The following is a 20795-nucleotide window of genomic DNA, read 5'->3' as shown; positions in this document are numbered from 1 at the left end:
AGATTAATGACATTACATATTAAAGTCTCCCTATCCTCTCAAATTCAGAAAAGCTGAGATATTTAACAGTTACAGAGAGAAAAACTGCTCTTTTCTCTCTTGCCATCTCTTGATGCAAAGGTACAGCAATTTTTTCCTCTTAGGTCGCTCTAATCAGTCAGGATTGGAGCAGTGACAGTTCATTAAACACGACAGACTGGCCCTGAGGGAGAGACACCAGTGACCCACAGAGCTGAGGATCCCAGGGAGGCTGAAAATACATCGTGCTGCAGTGCAGAGCTCACAGGAAAGACCCATCGACATTAAAAGGCACATTCCACCTCAGGGGGGAATTCACTGGGGCTACCCCCAGACACCAATATCTGAGCAACTTCCACAAACAGGCTCAATTTCCTTCTTAGGCAGTTACTTCAGTTAGGGTTAGATTCTGCTCTTGGATTTACTTGCATAGGATTTACCAAACCAGAAATGTATTTAAGCTTCTTACAAGTATCAGAACTCAAAAGCAGAATTTCTGTGAATTTTTTCCCATTGTTTTTTGTATCAGAACATTCAGTCTTCAATGTAACTAAAATAAGAAGTAATCATTTGATTACAGTTATAATTTTAAATTTAAACCTCAAAAAGAGATCTATAATTAAACACTATAACTTCACAAATAAAGGTGGGGTAAGGTTGCTTGTTTTATTTTAAAAAGAAAACATTAATTAAAGATTAATGCGTTTGGGCTGAGCAACCTCCCCTCAGGCTTGGGGGAAATGCCAAGTCTGACAAACCCTTTGAGTCTTAGGAAATCCCAGGTCAGTTTGATGAACTTGCTGAAGTATTTTATAATTAGCTGGCATGTTCCTGAGGCAGCCATTTCACCTGAAAAAGAAACTCCTTCATCTTTCTAACTTGTCCCTGAAAAACACTGACTGAAGGCAAAATAAACAATCCTTTCTCTGTTTATATAAATATTCTGTAATGGGAAAGAAACTCAGGTCATAGAATGGCCCTTGAAATTCATAAGGAACCCTAGCTGTAAAGCTCAAAGTATCTGAAGGTAAAATTGAGATTTATTGGCACATCTGGGTCTATAATCATACACCTGTTACTAAAATCATGAAATTATGATGGCCATTTCATTCCACTGTATCCTTAGGTGGGTTCTGTACCAAAGGGACAAAGGCAGCGTGATCTGATGGAAACAGCAAGTATTACACAGAGAAGCACATTTTAAAAGAATATACTTCCAATACTGTAGGAAATATTACTATTTGCTATTCCAAATATTAGGACAGTAAGAGTGAAGATCTGATCACTTTAGTGAAAAGTAAGATGAAAAGGAAGTAGTTGAGGAGTCTGGAGAGTGAAAGAGATGGAGTCTGGAAAAAAGCAAACTATTTAGAAAAAAAACCACGTTGGAATTTGCTGCAGACCATCCAGAGGAGCCTGGGCAATGTCTGGAAGAGGACAAGACAAGATTAAAAGGACAGCTGAGGAACATCATTTTGATATAACACTATAGATGGATTACAGGAGGAAAAACAACTTGCAAGGCAAACATGTCAAGATAAGAGACAATTACAATGCAGAGAAATGGTTTGATCATGAGGCCTGGGAAAAAAAGGATGGATTACAAAAAATTCTATGGAGAAAATGTATCAGAATCCTAAAATGTCCTTTAGTATACTGTAATCTATGCATTCAGCATAATTCCCCCTTATAATATAAAATACCAAATTTTACACAATTCCTTCCAAACTGAAAAAGTGCTGTGGAATATGGCACTGACCCAGAGTGAACAAATAAATTAGTGGGGGCATCCAAAGAGATACAGGCATGCACGAGTGTAAGTGCACTTCAATTAATAGATCAGAGGAAAACTCACCTCAAAACTCTTCCATATGTTAAAATTAAAGACAGATGCAATTACATATAAAATTAATTTTCATACTTTAAAGTACATGAAGACTTTCTTATTCCCCCTCCCCCAGCCAGTAGAAAGGCAATGTGTGTGTACTCTGAATTTGAGCATTTGGAAAGGCATTTGATGTACTCTGAATAGCTTTAAACTCAATAAAAATAATCTTCAAAAGAATTTTGATATCAGAGTGAAATTTCTAGAAGATATTGCACTTTGTCTACGTCATACATCAAAAACACAAAACCCATTTTAAAGTTTTTCACTTGTATTTTCAGAAAAACTAAAAAGCCTTCCAGGAACTGTTCTGATCTTTTGGGTATAGGATAATGCTGCAAGATTCTGAACCCTAAAGAACAATATATTCATGAAAGCATCATCCAATAATAATTATATGGATGTTTTTGGAATAAGGAATTGAAAAGAATGCATATTTAACACGGGGTTTAAGGAAAAAAAAATAGTTTTTACTTACAGACAAATTTTAGAATATGAGATTTTTTAATTCATTCATGAGGCAAAATGAGCAATAAGTAACAAACTCCAAGTTTCCTAACATCATTTAAACTCCATTTCACTTTATCAAGACTGCCCTCAAGATATTTGAAGCAGGGAAACTGGAAAGGATGCTAAATCTGGCAGTTTTTAAGCATTCTAGCTGGGTCCTGCTGAGGGTCAGAGGCAGCAGGGCTGTCCCAAGGGAGTCTGGAGGCATCGCTGTGTCTGTCCACTCCCAAATGTTAAAACTTTCCATTCCAAGAACAGCAGACTCCAGACACAATATCAGATTAGACCATTATATTATGCTGATTTGTTAATATTTATTTTACCTCCAGTCCTCCAGCAATTCTCTGCACAAAACCTCGTGTCCCTGAGACAGAGGTTAAACCTGACTGAAGACAGAGTTAATTTTCTGCTTAAGTAACAACTGACATTTGCAAAAGAGGGGATGTGAAGGGGGGCACCAGTACCATCTGAGCTGAGGGGTTTATTTGTGCAGAATATTACATTAAAAGAGCCCCAGCAGCTATTAGTGATTATTAATCTTCATTTACAATAATAGCCATATTTAACAAAAAAAAAGGCAATGCTGCAAGTCATGCAAAAGCCTTTTTAATTGTCAGCCCTGCTATTCTAGAAAAGCCTTCACCCTATTCATTCAGTTATCATTCTGTAGCTTATAATTAAAGTGCTAACATATATCAGAATTCTTTGATCTCAAAATAAAGAATTATTTTACTAAAGAAATTCAGAACACAGTAGTTACAGGAAATTCAAGTTTCCAAGTAAAAATTAAAAGAAACAACTGAAAGTGATGTAATTAAGGGAAAACTATTTCAATTGAACAAGAGAAGGAAAAACTTTGTGAGAAGTCATTTTGGATTGTGGAACAGTTCATCAAATAAAGCAGCACAAGACTTTTCTATGTGTAGTTAAATACAACCTAGGAAGAAAGGAAGTGAGTATATTGTACCAGCACAAATGGACTAAATGACCTCAAAGTTCTTTAGCTTCATCTAATGAGCAGAGATAATTCATAAATCCTGAAATCTAACTTCAATTAGCATGAGTTATCATAATGGTTCACAGTTCCTCATCCATGGTATTTTATTTTCATTCTGAATTCACATTTGAGGGGAAAGAAAGTCAGCAGCATGTCACAAAGTCTGTCTGGACTAAAGGAAATAAAAAACCTAAGTGTAGCCATCTGCACTACCTACAAGCATTATTCTAAACACTGAAGGTCAGCAGAACTCTTATCAGTCTTGTGTCTTACAGCTCAGTGAGACTGAAACCTGACTTGAAAAAAACACAAACCGAAAAAAATCTAGAACTAATTTTGGGTTTTAGTCCACTAAAAAGAATCCTCTTGTATTGCTGGGGATGTTAATTGGAGTTGTGTGTTTCCCCACCCAGGGATGGAGCCAGCAAGATCTCACACTGCTTATCTGCCAGTGCCACCAAGCCCTCTGAAAATGGATGCTGAGCTTTGAAATAATCTTTCAAAAGCAATTATTGGTTCAAAGATGTGAGTGAACACCACACAACCTTAGCTCTTAGTTCTGGTATTGTCAGCCCTTCCCTCACTATCTGCTTCTCAGGAAAGGTGATCTTATTTAACTCACAAGGGTTAAAAAAAAAGTCAGCAAAGCCCAGTTACATCCCACTGCTATCAATCTGCATTCAGTTTCCATGAGCTTTGGATAAGCCAGCTCAATACATTTTCTAAACATATTGCTGTTGTTGTTTAGCAGTGTAAAAGATGTGTCTTGCACTTTTATCTCAATTACTTTATTTGAATTAAAACCACTAAGGCTAGCAAGAAAAGCAACACAACTCAGTGGACTAAACCAACCAAACTGGAAGTGAGAAAGAGCTTCTTTCTTAACATTAAAAATCTTCCTATTAAAACCACATGGCTCAAGATCATCTCATCATTGTCTACATGGACACTAAAAGCAAGATTCCTAAGCTGCCTTTTGAGATACTTTAAAAACTACAATTATTGGAACAGACAGTAAATTTAAAGTTATTAGTTGCTCATTCTCAAAGTCACACTTCAATAATTTTATTACCTACCTAGTCATACAAGCATGGAAGCTTGAAAGTCCAATTCAACTAAGGAAATTAGGGTAAAAATAGCCCAAGAAACACAATTATGGATCAGAGGAGACTGCAGGATTTTACAACAGTATATATACTCACCAATGATTTGTTCTGTTTTTCAGAAAATACAGAAAAAACATACATCCAAAGAGTAGAAATTCATAGAACTTTACTAATGAGTTGCTTAGCATAAGTTCAAGCAGCTCTGAAATGCTCATGCAAAGAATGAGAATAAATGGTTACTTTATTTTTTTTCTTCTTCTAATTAAGAAAGATTTCAATGAATGCATAAGGACTCAAAATCAGGATGGAAAAACATTGGTTAGTTTCCCTCCAAAAAGGTTGTATTGCTTCACATGTTGAAATAAAACTCAAAAGTTGGTATAAATGGTTAACTTAATTACAAGGACAGGTTTACTATATTTTCTGTGAAAATTTAGGATACTGTCCAAGCTGAGCATAGAATTTTTTTTAAAAATACTCTCTTCAACTCTTAGAACCTTAGGAAATTCACTGTTTTCTTTGGCTCCTCATGAAAATGACAAGTGTCAGCCTGTAAATCAAATGACTGTATTTCTTTCTGTTTACTTCCCAGTTTTTCATGACTGCTTCCATATTTCTCCTATGAGTGACACACAAGACCTGATGGAGAAAAAGCTGAGCTCTAAAGTAGAGTTCTCCTCAGGTTAATAACCTGCCAACAGCCTCCAACAGAAATGCACGGAGTACCTGAAAAAGACTGTGGACAAACATACCCCAAATAAAAAAATATATAAAATTAAAAAAAATAGCAAAAGCAAGCTTACATCTTAAACTTTTAACAGAGAAATTAAATTTACACCTGAAGAATTTACAGGGAAATTCAATTAAAACAATCTTTCACAGTGTAGGGCTGTTTTGGAGGAGGGTTCTCTGTGTGTTATGTTCCTTTGAAGTTGCTGTTTAAAAATTAAGGTGAGACTATCTGATGGTGGAACACAACTTGCAAGCAACATACTAAAGACAAACATGATTATGCAAGGTATTATATATTTCAATCCTCTGAAAGCAATTTACACACCTTTAACTGATTACACCTGACAATATGCAAGTAGGAAGAATTAAAGGAGAATAAGAATATGGAAAATGCTCATCAGCAGCTTCTTGAGAGTTCTGTTTAAAGGCAGCCTTAGCCCAACTCCTGGCCTGACAGAGGAGATGTTTTGCAGTGTCTCAGACAGTTTATAGCTGGTATGAGATGCTGTAGATGAGCACAGAAAAAAGACAGCAGTACAACCAGGTTGTAATAATTAAAGTGCTGTGTGGATCCTTCAAACATGAATTTGGAGATTCAGTCTCCAGCAACAGGTACAGCAATTTCAGTCTAATTCATGTGTAGTAGTGAATTGCCCTTCCTGGTGTGTTTAGGATGTGTATGCAGCCAATGATCACTGCCAAGGTTTGTAGACTAGTGCTGTGCTGCAGTGAGGACTGTGACAGTGTTAATTTGGCCAATTATGCTTTCCTTACAAAAGCTCTAAGATGTTCCACTGAAATCCTTTTCTTAAATAAGATAAAAGACATGAAAATATAAATACCTTTCAATGAGGTACTAGAAAGTCATGACAAGTAAAGGGTGCATTTTAAGACAAAGAAGTAGTTTTTGTTGTTCCTACAGTATTCCCACAAGACCAGCTCTACTTCTATGATCTACATCAGTGAAGCAATTCAAGCAGAAAGGTACAAAACATGAAGGTTTTTAATTAAATGAAACATATTTCAGCAGCATATGTCACAGCTTTTCTGAGTGATGTGCTAAGGATGTATTCATTCCTGATTCAATGCAAGTTTTTTCTTTTATATAGGCTCATAATTATCTTTAATTTAGATGTAAGCCCTAATAGTAACTAAGGCAAAGAAAGCACAAGCAGCAAATAGAATCATTCTGCTTCCAACAGTAACACAATGAACATGAGAGAATATGAATAGACTTCAAGCCTTTAAAAAATGTGTCTTGATGACATCTAAAAAAGAGCAAAAAACCAAAACCCACCCAGCTGCATGCCCACTAGGTTTATTTAATAGTTTTCTTACTGTGTAGCAAAATTATCCCTGACCTAGGACTAGGGTACTGGATAAAATACCTCTACAGAAGAGAGCTGAGAATGCAATTTTAAAATGAAGTGATATACATGAAGCATTTAGAACACAGAGTTTCTGAGATAGGCTGGTTTAGATAAACACTTGAAAAAATAACTATAGAACACTTTATCTGGGAAAAAAAAATGTTACTTATAACACAATTAGAAATAGTTCCATATTGCCAAATAATTAGTTCTCCCATCTCTTGTGAGATTTTACTGTGGACAGAGATTTTCTTCCTGCAAGAGAAAGGGAACAGAGTGGAAGATTCCCAGCCTCATGTGGAAAAAGGAAAAAGAGATGAGGCAGAAGAGTTTTGATTAATTCGTTTCCGCAATATTCAGCATTCAGTCCACTACATTATGCAAAATATCTACTGAGTTACAAGCAAGATTTTTTATCTTTGTATTTTTTTGAAAAGCATGATACAATGTCATTACAGTTTTGGCACTTCAGCATAAAAAGAAATGTTTCATTCTCTTTGCCTCATTAGGATCTCATATGAGATCCTGTCAGCTGCAAGTTTGTTCAGTTTATCTCAAGAAAAAAGGAAGAAAAAAGCTTTAACATTTCCCTTAGATATGTCAATCAAAAGCAATGCACTGGCTGGAACTCCAAGTTCAGAAGAATATTGCTCATGTCAGTTGAGACAGAATCCTTCTGTGGGCCCATTTTCTTCATCATTTTTAAAATATATTTATGTAAAGGCCCAACCTTGCTTTGCAATTACCCTAGAATCAAACTGTGCTGTATTGAGGGGTTCAGTCACGGATTCCATCACTTATTCTCATTATGTGCTCTTTTCCTAGCTGAGAAGTACTTTTTCTAGGATCACAGTTTCACAAAAGATAAATACTATTCAAATTTGAACTGACCAGGGAGACCAGATACTCAATTTTAAAGCATTTCTTGGCTATGTGAAAATTATTGATTCCAAAATTGTCACGATTTAACTCAGGATATTCTGCAGGCTGTGTTCATTTAAATTCAAATTTAATTCTTCCTTTCCAGTCATGTTGTAAAGACACATTCCTGTTACTCAGGTTCTTTCATGCAGCTCTGTTTTTATTGTATTTGCAACAGTTGCTAAACAGCTCCTCATATCAGATCTTCCATTCCACCACACATATCTGTTTTAATGTGCCCATATAATTTTATAATCTTTTATCCATTATCATGTTGTGCTTTTTATATTACAACAAGGAACTGATCTGGTAGTGTCTTTCTAACCAGGACCATGCACCCTTGAACACACAGCTTCTCTTTAAAAAAAAAATAAATTAATTTGTCTTTCAATTATTAATGTAATTTCCCCAATTAGACAAACTGTGATTATTTAACTACAGCTTGTGGCAAGTCACACAGTTTGCAAAAAGCACACAACAAAAAGACTGGAGCCTGAGTAAGTAAACAGCAAACCACACTGCAAGTCGATCTTGACTGGATTTGTGTTTGATTTAACTCTGAAAAGGAGCTTTCTTAAACATAAAGCACAGGAACTAATTTTTCTTTAGGTACTGAGCAACACTAAAGCTGCATTATGAAACCAGTTTATTAGGGGTAAATAAAAACAGTGGTTCCCTAATAAAAGTGGGAAATGCAAATCTGCTTTCATAGAACTCAGTTTTCAATAACTCACCATAAATGTTGCCAGAACTAAAACAGGAAAGCATTTTTAGGAATTTCCCTAAAGCATATACTTCACTAAATGCCAAGTAATGCATATCCCTTAGGTTTTCAGCAAATATTGTCCAAATGGATTTACTAATCTGAATGCCTATTTACAAACCCCACAACAGATTTATACAAACCATAACATATATGTAAATCTTACCAATAAAACCTAAATAAAGTTTTGATTAGTTTTCGATTTTTCCTGTGCACTTTGCCAGTACAAGCAATAGATTTATTTCTAAATCACAGTTTTGGGGCTCAGATGTTAGCATCAGAATTTGAAATTACACACACAGCCCTTACCCATTAACTCTTAATCATGTTCTATAAATTCCAATCAGAATTTCTACAGTGAGTTCTTGAAGTCCAGATGCAATAATGAGTTTCATAAAAGGCTTTGTAATCTGTTTCTCATGTTCTCCTTCAAAGTTCAAAATAAATCATACTCCATCCACAAAGCACCTCAGTTGTTGGTTTGTTTTTTGGGGGTTTTTTTTGGTAAAAACAGCAATTTGTCATTATATGGCATGTTTAGCCACGATTCTTCTACAATTCTATTGGAATAACATCAACAACAGATGCAGAAAAGACTATTTAAATTTAAGGCATGAATTTTAAGCAGATCTAGGAATCAACTTGCCATAGAACTGGCATGCAAAGAACAAACCCTCCTCAGGCCAATTTTAACACCCTTTCAGCTCAAATTTCAAAGCCTACCAGGAATTCTGCTGCCTCTGGAATAACCCCTGTGCCACACTCCACATGCACTTCTCACTCTCATCCTCCCACAGGCACCAAAGCTCGAATGGCAAATCAGATCTGAGAGCTGAAAACAAAACAAACCCTCCAGCAAAACCAACAGCAAATCCAAATGGTTCCTTTTCAGTCAGATCAAACCCCACCCTGCTCCCTCCACGGCAGCCTCCAGACTGGCTCAGGGGAACCACAGAGTCAGCAACCTTCAACTGATGGAGACCTCTGATAATCTTAATTATTACATTACCTTCAAAGCCTTTTGAAAATCCAATTCCAGCAGCAGGTGTTAAAACTTGGCATTGAGCTCAGGATTTGATGGGATACAGGTGACAGGATGGGAAGAAGTAGGGAATCAGAAGTGATGTAGCAACGACAGGTGGAAGAAAGTAGTTCTTGTTATTTTAAGAATTGTTTACTCTTCTTGAGACACTTCTAAAAACCAGGAAAAAAGTTGAACTGAAAACTTAAATTTCAAAAATGTTCCTCCACGGTAAGGTCAATAAATTATATTAAAAACAAGATATGTAACAGTGAAAGTTGCTACATCTTCTTTAAGTACTTATATAAATTGCTTTACTTTAACACTATTTATATAATTCGTTATATTACATACAGGCTTTCTATTAAAAATTCTTTTGCCAAATCATCTCATGACAGAGCAGTGCCCAAAAATGAAAGGGCATAGTGTGCTGTGCCCCAAGCTCTGCCCATACAAGGGAATGTTCTCCTTATTTGAAGTGAAAATAAAGACAAGAAAAATGAACTTTTTCTCCATGTTGATTCAATCAATTTTGCTTTTTAATGATACTTAAAACTTCTGTGGCAGAGCATCTATTCCACTGAGTCTAATCAAGTTTTTCAGCTGTATAAATCTAAGTATTTAGCCTTTTGTCTGCAGAGTGCTCCTCTTCATCCTTCCAAGCCTTGGGACTGAATTCCTGTCTCAAGCACAGCACAGTGCAGGGGGATTACCAACAGGATCCAGAATATGGTTTATAATTGAATTCTCAACAGGTCTGGCATTCACAAAGCCAAAACTACACATTTTATTCTGAAATATAAAGAGTTGGATCTGCAGCTGCTGCCTCTCAGTTTGTACCTGAAAATCTGAGAATGCATCTGCACTTACAGGCTCAAACACTTCATGAGCAGCTGAAAGGCTGACAAATAATTTCTATGTGAGCCCTTCATGTCAGCCACTGGCTCCTGTACTGGGTGAAGCCAGAGTGAATTTCACTGAAGTACACAGAACCAGGACTATAACTGAATTATTTGGCTCCTCTGTTTATGTCAGGTGCCTTTATCTAACAGTGGGCACTAATCAGTAGTTTTAAAAAGTGAAATCTGATTGATAAGAAATGCTGGCACCTTGTCAGATGCCACAAAGTTATTAAAAATAGATTCCTCTAAATGGTATCTCAAGGAAACACCTTAGAGAGGAAATGAAAAAAAAATAAAATTATGCTTTCTTCACCTTTGTGTTTTAAAGCTCTTATAAAAAAAAATTGGCGATACACCCCTTATTATCATCATGTGTTGCAAAAATAAGTTAATTAAGAAGGCAGTGAATTTTTTGTCGACGTGGATGTTTTGCAAAGTTGTGATTAAAAGTCTGCCAGTTTACCAGAGCCTACAACTGTCTGTACTCTTTTAATTAATAAAAAACAAACTTGTGTTACATTTAACATCTCTCATAAAAATTACAGAAAATATAATGGAGTAGATAATCTTTAGTAATATCTTTCTCCAAGTATTTAAATTTCATGAAGTCTGTGTGTATACACAGCTCAAATAAGCCAGCAGAAGAATAACTTTACCAATTAACTGCTTTGAAAAATTAAAAAAACCTCAGGTGCAAATGTGTTGCTATTTATTTGTCCATTTAGGAATTAGAACTGTTTTGACACAAGAAAATAAATGTTATCCATTCAGAATTTGTTATAAAGAAGTTAGCACCCAAGTGTGGATGGACCACATCTGATGGCAGCAACATGGAGATTATTTTACTGCTTATCTGTGATAATTTAGATAAAGTAGAACTATGGCACTGTCTCAGAATATTATGTAATATCCATGTACACCTATTACTGATATATCTCAGCAGCAAAATAAATGGGCTATTCATTTAAGGAAAAGACAAACACTCTCTGAGATGGAAGAATTATCACATAACTAAGAGAAACTACTATTTTTATGAATGACTTCTCAAAGTAAGCATCATTCAGGACATGCAGTTTTTATTGATAATCTGATTTTGAAGAAATTTCCCTCTGTTTCCACAGTCATATCACTTTTGGATGAGGAAAAGGCTGCAGCATACTAGAAAATACTATTCCATTACCCCTGAGCAACGTCTATCTTTCTTCCCTTCTACCCTTCTGAAATGTTGTTTTTCATTTATTGGCTGCTGGATTCTTGTCATGAAACACTTTAGGTCAAAATGCAGTACTTTGTAATATTAGTTTAAATTTTGAACTAGAATCATTTCAATAGATGATCCAGATGCTGTACATTTTAAAATCAATATTATATGTTCATGGTTGGAATTAGGCTGCAATTTCTGAAACTCCTATACATTAGTTTTACAAGAAGATATTAAAATAAAAAATAGCTTCATAGCCGGCATATGATCTCTGTTAATGAAACAGAAATACCATTTCCACTGTAGGAAGGTATATCTTTTATACTGCTTTAGTTTTATGGTTAAAAAAACCCAGCCCCTGGCCCAAGGAACTGCTGCTGGGTGGGCTGATCACTCCTGTTGGTTAATTAAATCTCATTAATGTTAACCAACAGGCTTGAATCTATTCTGTTGGTCCTGAAGGCCAAACTGACCCTGGTCAGGAGGAGCCTGAGTCTATTTGCCTGAGCCCCTCCTCGTTATCCAGGTGGGAATATCTTCCCTGCTGTGACTCTGGAAGCTCCAAGGCCCCACGCAGTGACCGGCAGCAGGAATGGACTCAGGAACGTGGGTGTTGCTTTTCTACATTGCATGCTGAAATTCTTTCAGTGCTGTTAACACCTATGGTCTGGGGCAGAGAATGAAGTGCTTTTCCAGCAAATGGGAATCTGGTTTCAGGCTCACAAAGGTGAAACAGGGATACAGACCATTCCCTGCTGCTCAGCAGAGCCTTTCTCTTCTCAAGAGTGTGGAACAGACCGAAAACCAAACCCTGATGTTAAACAGGATGATCTCTTTCCTTGTCCCTACTGAAATAAGAAAACACAGTCTAACCATTACCACACTTTCTGAAATAGGGTCTTCAGCCCACAATTTTCTGAAAGACACTTCTAATTTTGTAATTTTAATTTCAGGCTCATAATCTGTTCTGAGACTAACATTAATTAGTGTAATGGTGGCAGCTTTAATACTTCAGTCTCTCAGCAAACTGGCAACACTCTCTTTTTGACTACAATCATAACAAAAACAGCTCTACAAAGAAGATGTTCTTGCTGGGATTTTGTAATACCTTCATTTATGTTGTTTTTTTTTTTTTTTTGACTCATACATTTTTTAAGTGGACACTAATTTTGTCTCACAACATCTACACTTGACAAAATTTCTTCATGCTTTCCAATTGTATTTGAAAAGACAGCCTTCATGCTAATTTTGCAATCCTTCATTTCAGGAGATCTATTTAAAAACATTTAATTGTGTTTTTCAGTTATACCCAGTTGAAATGCCTACACAATAATGTATTAGGAGACAGAACAGGAGAAAATAAAGGACAAGGGCAGAGCACAATTTCATGCACAGGATTATGTTACAAAAACATCTTGAAGATTTTTATCATTGAGAATACATCAGGTTTGTCATACACAACAAGTAAAAAAACCATTCAGGATGAGAATTTCAAGTAAAGATTATCTGCCACTGGGATCAGATTCCACAGCACATCAAAGAGCAGGGATGTGAAACAGGCCCAGCCACTCCTCTCAGTGCCACACAATGTAAAATGCAAGTAGATAATTCCATGGTGCTGCACATTGAAATCTGAAGTTTCAGCTCTTTCTTTTGGCTCTTGACTAGGATTTAAGGGCTAAACTTAAATAAGGGCAGACATTAGTTTGTGCTTAATTTATACTCTTAGATTCCTTCAGGCTTCCCACCCCTCAGGTCAGGACATAATATGTTGGTTCTCAGGAGCTGTTTCCCAGGACACATTTCTTATGCATTGTCTAGATGTTTAATTTTGGTCCTGTCCTCCCCCTCTGCATGGCTCCAATCCCAAGAAATGCTCAGCATCAAGAGCACGGCTGTAGAAAAGTTCAGCCATCACTTTGATACCAAAATAGGTTTCCACATTTAAAGACAAGATTAAAACCACTATGGATTGGGCTAAGTCTCCTAAGGAAATCTGTCGTGTTAAAATTCCTTAAGACAGCCCAAAGTCTTGAAAATTTGGTTTTGAATTCAGGACTGAGCTCATGAAGCAAACTTCAGTGTCTGTAAACTTCAGCATCTGCAATGTGATCATAGCTATGTAACAGAACAATATCAAGGAAAACATGTCTAGAATACACTGTGCAACTGAACACAAAGGAAGTTATAACTGTGGTCTAAAAACTAAAACAAACAAACATCCACTTTAGCAGCTGTATTTCCCCAGGTCTTTCTGCAAGTTGTTTGCAAAACCAGCTAATTAACTCTTAGTACAGAAGCAGCTATTTCCATTCCTTGTCACTTGAGCATATACTAAAGTTCCACTGACTTTACCTCATATTCTCTCAAATGTAAATTGGAATACGCTAAATTAAAAAAAAAAAAAAAGAGAAAGAAAAAACAAAGCAGTTACTACATTATTGTTAGCAAAAACTTCATGTTTTAGGAGGAATGCACTGGGGAAAGAACTGTCTGATTTGACATCTTTGTCAAAAGATCTGTAGACAGAAAAGAGCTCCTGCAGAGAGCTGCTACAACAGACAAGGTACTTTTAGAGTACCCAAAGGAACTATTCCTCTAGAATGTTGGCATCTTCTTTAAAGAAAAATTCATCTTCCTTGTAAAGCCACCAATTCAATACATGTGTGCCAATAACAAATGCCCTACGGTAGTACTGGTGCTAAAGAATGGATTAATAAAATTAGAGTCTGATAAATTCAGTAACTAAGAACAGGGTAGTGGGAAACAGGGGAATATTCAAATAGCCTCAGGCATATTCCTACCTATTAGAGAAGCAAGCTTCAGATTTGGTTTTTTTAGGTTTGTTCAGATTTAAAGTTGTTACATTTCAGTGGTTGAATACTAATCAAATTATTACATGATTATATAAACATATGTATTGACTTTCCTTAAAAAATGCATGCACTTGTCCAATTGTTTGACATCCCTCACAGCAACTTATATTTTTGAAATAATAGCAAAGGATTTACAATAGATTTTTTTAACTACACAGTAAAAAGCCACTATTGGGCAAACTGAAAACAATCTTTTGACTTGTGCAATAATTATACAGTGGCTTCTTTGTACAGTCATGATCATGAACCAGCAGACAAAACCTCCCCAAAAAAATAAGACACCTGTCACAGAAATCTTTGCTGAGAGCTTGTCACTAATGCAGATAGAGCTGCAGTCAGATCTAAACCAAAACAAGGCATGGCAAAGGAAGGAATTGCTGTGGGAACTGTAACTTCTTTCCAAGGCAGGTGAGTCCAACTAACACAGGAACACATATGGCCTCAGTACAGAGAAGAAAAAATGTCCAGCTGGTCACAGCCAGTGGCTGAAATTTCAGCAAATCCCAAGTATTTGTCGTATTGCACCTTCAGAAATCTATCTCCAGCTTTGAAATGTTCCAGTCTTTGTCTAGTGTCAAACAAATCAGATTTTACAAGTTCATTCTGTACTCAGGTGAGGAAATGAAGTAGTTACTCAGTTACTGTAAGTACCACTTTTGACTCATAGTATTTCATTTTCTTGTATCTAAAATAGGGATTAAACAATGTTTCCTCTCACTCCCACCTATCTTCTTTTGCTTATTCAGATTGCTGTAATTTGCAGTAAAAATGGTGTTCCGTGAGATGTACAAACAACATCTATCTTGGCTTTCTGTCCTAAAATTTAGGATGATACATTATGTATAGCTTATGTGTTTATCCTGTGTTTTGATTGGATCAGATGGAGCTGACACTTTTTTTTCCTTCACTTAAATTCCAACTCTAGCTTGAAAAATTATGCAATGATTTTTTTTTTTCCTTTTGCTGACATTTGCAGACAAATCTTGAGAGTAGCCAAGTACAATTTAAGTCTAAAAGAGGACTTCAGGAACTAATGGTTTTGAAGAGCAATTTGGTTAAGAAACATTCTGACAGAAGCCAATTATAACTTTTTAAAAGAACATACAGTCTTATTGCAATATCAAAAGTACTTAAGGAATGCAGAAATAATTTTCTGTTTTCAGTCAGAGAACTGCACAGGTAAGAATGTTCACAGACAATCCATGGGGGTGGTTTCTACACATGCTACTAATGGCTGCTATATTTTTTTGTTGATTTTTCCCTTTTTTCATTGAAACCACAGCTCCTGGTTGTTCTGATAGTTTCAGAGCTGTCAGAGTTCTCTAAGCTGAAAGCATTACATTCCAGTGACCCAAAAAAAAAAAAAGCTCAGAAACAATCTTGTAATAACAGAGACTTGACATCTTCCCACAACCTCATGAATATATGTCACAGGAGAAAATTTAATTAGTTCTGTCCTGTAATAATTCTTCCATTTTGAAGGAAGCATATTAGCATATCAGCAGAAAAGATATGGAAAATTTCAGAGGGGAGGGGAATAGAGCTGTTTTTTAATACCTGACTTAACCAAGTGGAGCTGTGTTGGCTGGTACAGCTGGTTCATCAAATTTTTACCAGGGGTTCTGCAATTTCAGCTTATTTTTATTACCTAGTCTTTATCCATCAGAGTTCAAGTATAAAGTGCAAGAGTCCTTGAGGCTACTTGCTTTTAGGAACAAAGAACTACTGAAAAATTCCAAGCATATCTCCCCTAACTAGGCTGGAGCAGATAGAGAATATGCTGTCTGGCCAAACACAGTGTGACTGTCTGTCACAAAACCTCATGTCTTTAGCAGCAAAGTCACTTCTCTCACATCTAATGCTGAGAAAATCCCCAGACAGCTTTTTTTTTTATCTTTTGAATGTTGTTAATTTCCTATTCACCACGATTAATAGAATTAATTAGAATTAACTAGTTACAATTACAAAGTTCTCATACCAGGTTATATCACCAGATTTGCTCTTGTTTTTATTGCTGCTGACCATAGCCACAGAATAAAACACATATTGGTAGAAAGGAGTTTTCAGCAGGTTTGTATTTACCCTCTGCTTGAACTGGATTATATGTTCTTTCATGCACGAAGGCTAAAGGTAAAACAAAGAGTCTCACTTGTGTGCTTAAGAGAATAGCTGCTAAATCAAACCATTCCTGTGAAATACGGGTGCCTGTGCTGCTTTGCAGGAAAACACAAAGTTTGGGGTTTGTTTGTATTCACACTGTCACTACAGACAATAGTTTTGCTTTGAACATCTCAAATACCATCAAACCATAAACACCAGTAAGATTCTCAGAGCTAGTATATGAGATGTTGGTCAGAAAAAAAAAGCAAATTATTTAACTTAGGGAGTGACTACAGCAGCTGTCACATTACACTGCACTTATGCTGCTCCATCACCTTGGGGCAGATGAGAGCTCTGAAAAAAACCATGAATTGCTGCCAGCCTTCTCAGCCCAAAACCCCATGTTTTCATGTGTGACAGGGCACACAAATGGTAGCCCAGACATTTCTGGTAGATTCACAACAAGGTCAAACTCCACATGTAAAAATTCAGTATCAAGAGTAGACTGTGAAATATGGATATGGATCAGGTCCCCACCTTGGTCCTCACTTCACACACTGAGCCCTGTTCTTCTACTTTGCTAACCTCATCCAGCATCTGTCACCTACCCCAGTCCATCTTCCTGCTTGTTGACTGGGGGCTTGAATAATTCATTTTGAAAGAACAAAATCATAATGTAGTTCACCTCCAAAGAGACGTGAGAGTTCTGCTGGTCTGTGCAGAACTTGTGCCTTTGATAAAGAGACTGAGGGGTGATGGCAAAGTCTGGCACATGCGACTGAATCAGGAACTTTAAAAATTACATCAAACAGAATACATCACTGAAGAAAGCTAACTGGAGAAATTACCTGTGAAAATTCACACTCAAGTGCCACATTTTCGTGATGGAAATCAGAGCATATAGGAAAAATGTCCACACAGTGACGTGGGGGAAGGCTGCCATGTATCTGCCTGGGCCTTGCAAGGACAAAGGGTTTTCTGGGATGTGAGATATGTTCAGATGCATCAGACTTCTGTTTGCTCAGTGAGATGAGTTCTGCACACACCTAAGAAACTCTTTAACACTGTAGGTGCCATAACTCTGACTGGAGTAATATTGTGTCTCTGCTGCTCAAACAATTCTGCCAAATCCTCTGTCTCTACACAGAGGCAATTTCTAAATGAAAACAGAAAATACCTCAGTGGCATGCACAGATGTAGAGATGCCTCAATGCAGAAGCTATTGGCATGCTCAGGCACAACCTTTTCAAGAAAGATCTGATTCCCAAAAGGGCACAATATAGTAGGAATAACACAGGAATAAGAATATACTCTGTTGAAATATCTACACCAGAAATAGTATGCCTCTGATAAAACTCTGCCACACAGACATTCTGTTCACACTACTATTCTACTGATTCAAAATCTGCAAAATCCCAAAAGTCTTTGGGATTTTAAGAGTTTGAGACCTTCATGTTAATTTAGATATGTTGCATTATCTTGGCATGCAAAAAATCCCCAATAAAAACAAACACCTCCAAACAAACAAAAAAAACCAAGCTCATTTGCAGACACCATGAAGGACGATAAAAAATCCTTGGCAGAGGTAGCATGCACCAAACCACAGATTTTCATTTTTACAAAGATTACAGAGAAAGAAACTATCAAAGTTATGGATGTCACTGCACTGCCAGTTTGAAAGAGTGTTCCCTATATTAGAAAATTAATGGGACTAAACACAGGAAAATGGGAATATATATCCCTTCCATGCTTCAAAGGAACAGACCAGTATGATCCTGTTAGAAAATGCCAAAAGTCAACATTCTTGTGCTGCATCTTATCTGTGGTCAAAATGTGAATTTCATTTACTAACAGTCCAGCAGTGTCTACATTACATTTGCATACTTTTCATTCCATTTGCTTCAGGAAGAGAACCTGCCTGTCATCTCCTTGGAAGCGTTTATATTTAAAAAAAATAGAAATAACACAGTATGTTGCATAAACCCCCCTTATTTCCTCTAGAAATGGGAAACACTCCTCCCTCTTGCTTTTTTGTTTAATGTTTAGAAGTTAATTGCATTAGAGTAATTCTACTTTATGCAATTCCATAATTGGAGTGTGGAATAATCAGGTTCACTAATAATTTTCTCAAGAGTTATCTGTCAGCACCCATAACTCATCATAAAACCAATTATGTCACTTCTGGTGTGCCTTTCATGACTTTGGTGCCTGACAGAGTCAAAATCAACATGAGATTATTTCATGGTCCTGGGTAAGTGGCTCCAGACCCCTGTTAGGGTTCTGCCATTCCAGCTTTCACATCTGCATGATCCCAGTCTCATGAGCGTGCTCTGGTGAGCAAAAAGTGGACAGAAAAGTATTTTCAAGCTGGTTAATCACTGGATTGATTGGTTACCATGAAACACTGTGCTGAGTAACATTGATGAAATTTATTTAAAAATAGCACATACTTTTCTGAGTGTGCATTTGATAAAAAGGGAGTTGTATCTGACTTCTGGCCAGGTGGGAAAATCCCTTTTCTGCCACACAGGCACACACTCCTCCATTTTAATACTTGATATGTCAAATATTTTCATATTGAAATTACAAGGTCTGCAAATCTCACTTAAAATACCACCAAGTTCTGTACTGCATCACACTTCTGAATGTTTCAGTTCTTTGCCACTGGGAAGCTTAGAGATTTCTCTGTCTTTGAATGCTTCAGATCAGCATGGTTCTCACAGCAATCCCACTAAATCCACCTTTTCAGTGCCAAGATCTTGATATGAATTGTTCTGAGAATTGTTCTGACAAATTAGATCTTCTAAGCACTCAGATTACAGATCCATCTGTTTAATAGCTGCATATCTTGTTCGGTTTTTTTTCTGCCACATTTAGCAGTCTCCTCCTTTTCAGTGTCCATGAAATTAGGGTACCCACTGACATCAGGGATCACAAGGCACAGTTACCTGATTATTAGTACTTACCCTTTTTTTTTTACATGAGTACCCTCATGTAAAAAAATTACACTCAAACTTTTATACTGTTTAGTATCAACCCATATACATGGAAAACCCTAAGAAACACTAAAATCCTATTTCCCTAGTGGAGATGAAGAGCTTCAAATCAACACAAGTTTTTCCACCAGCCTGAGTGGCCATACAAGCAAAGCAGACTGTGAGTGATATGCAGTGAAAAATAAGAATTAAAAGTTATAGTTTCAAATGAAGCATTTGAATGTGAAACTGCTTTGATCACACAAGTTGACCAGTGTAAAGAATATTCCCAAGGTAGATCTCAGGCAAGAGAACTCCACAATTTTTAATTATATTCAAGAGATTCAGAGGGAAATAAATTATATTTCAAAAGTATTAGCAAATTCAAAAGGAAAGTATGTATAAATGAGATCTGCATTTCTCTTACCTTTGCAATGGTCTCATGCAGACTGAAGGAGGGATCCAACTCTTCAGTTTTTGTTGCATGTACAGGAAAAAGAGCTTCAGAGAGAAAGCTGGAATTCTGTGAGAAAGAAGAAAGGGGTTTTTAGGATTCTACACTGATTTCCTCCTTCAACTGGTTATTGAATTTTGTTGATAGATTGAGAAACCCTTCAAATCTTTCTTAAATTTTGTTGATTACGACACTTATTTCACTGATCTCATTAACTGATTCCAAGCCCCTGAAAAAGGCAAAAAACTCCTAAGTAGCATGACTTTATTTCTGGAATGGCAGTTGTCTCTGTAATTGTGCTTCCCAAAGCAGCTAAAAATTTTGCCTACCAGGAGAAAAAAAAAAATAAATAAATTGACATAGCTTTATTCTGTGCTAAGCAGCAATCACACATTTTATTAACTATATTATGATTTAAGTCTTCAGGAGAAATGTAACCACAATAATCAAGGAATACTTTTTTATCTTCTCCAACCATCCTACTTCTCTATCCAGTGATACCATCTACATAATAAGGGATTTTTGGCAACTCCCTAAAATGATATACTTGAGGTTGACCACTATTTTAACACCAGACAATCTAATATATTGTTTGTACAGAATGTTCGTCTCTTCTTGTACTGTAAAAAAAAAGCAAGACATTATTTGCACATTTGTTGTCACAAGGAAACAAAACACCAATACCAAGGAGTGGGCTGGAAAAAAAAGCAAAACAGTATAAAACAAACCTCTGAGCCTCAAAGGTGCCCAGATGCCTAAAGCAGGAATTACATTACATTGCTGGTAAATTTGCTTGTTGAAATTTTCTATAAATTAATGCCTTCATGATCAATATTCTGTCAGTATTTCTATGCATTTCTAGGGGATTATTTCTGGTAGCAAACTCCCACCACACTGTAAAAAAAAATTATATATATATATATATATATAATTAACACTGCATCATATAAATTTTTGTGTTCAG

At 36.4% G+C, this 20795-nt stretch overlaps 1 protein-coding gene across 9 annotated transcripts in view; it reads right to left on the bottom strand.

Annotated features, from left to right (window-relative positions):
• Positions 1–20795, bottom strand: part of NAALADL2 (N-acetylated alpha-linked acidic dipeptidase like 2) — a 413787-nt gene that overhangs the window by 33248 nt on the left and 359744 nt on the right. For all 9 annotated transcript variants that reach the window (XM_039713916.1, XM_039713917.1, XM_039713918.1 and 6 more), the window contains one exon: positions 19805–19900. In XM_039713916.1, coding sequence (XP_039569850.1) covers positions 19805–19900 — 96 coding nt within the window. The remainder of the gene's footprint in view (positions 1–19804; positions 19901–20795) is intronic.

Source organism: Passer montanus, unplaced genomic scaffold, assembly GCF_014805655.1.
Source record: "Passer montanus isolate IOZ18808 unplaced genomic scaffold, ASM1480565v1 scaffold29, whole genome shotgun sequence".
NCBI classification, from domain to species: Eukaryota; Metazoa; Chordata; class Aves; order Passeriformes; family Passeridae; genus Passer; species Passer montanus.
The sequence above is the reverse complement of the archived record's forward strand: the minus strand, read 5'-3'. Positions and strand labels throughout refer to the sequence as shown.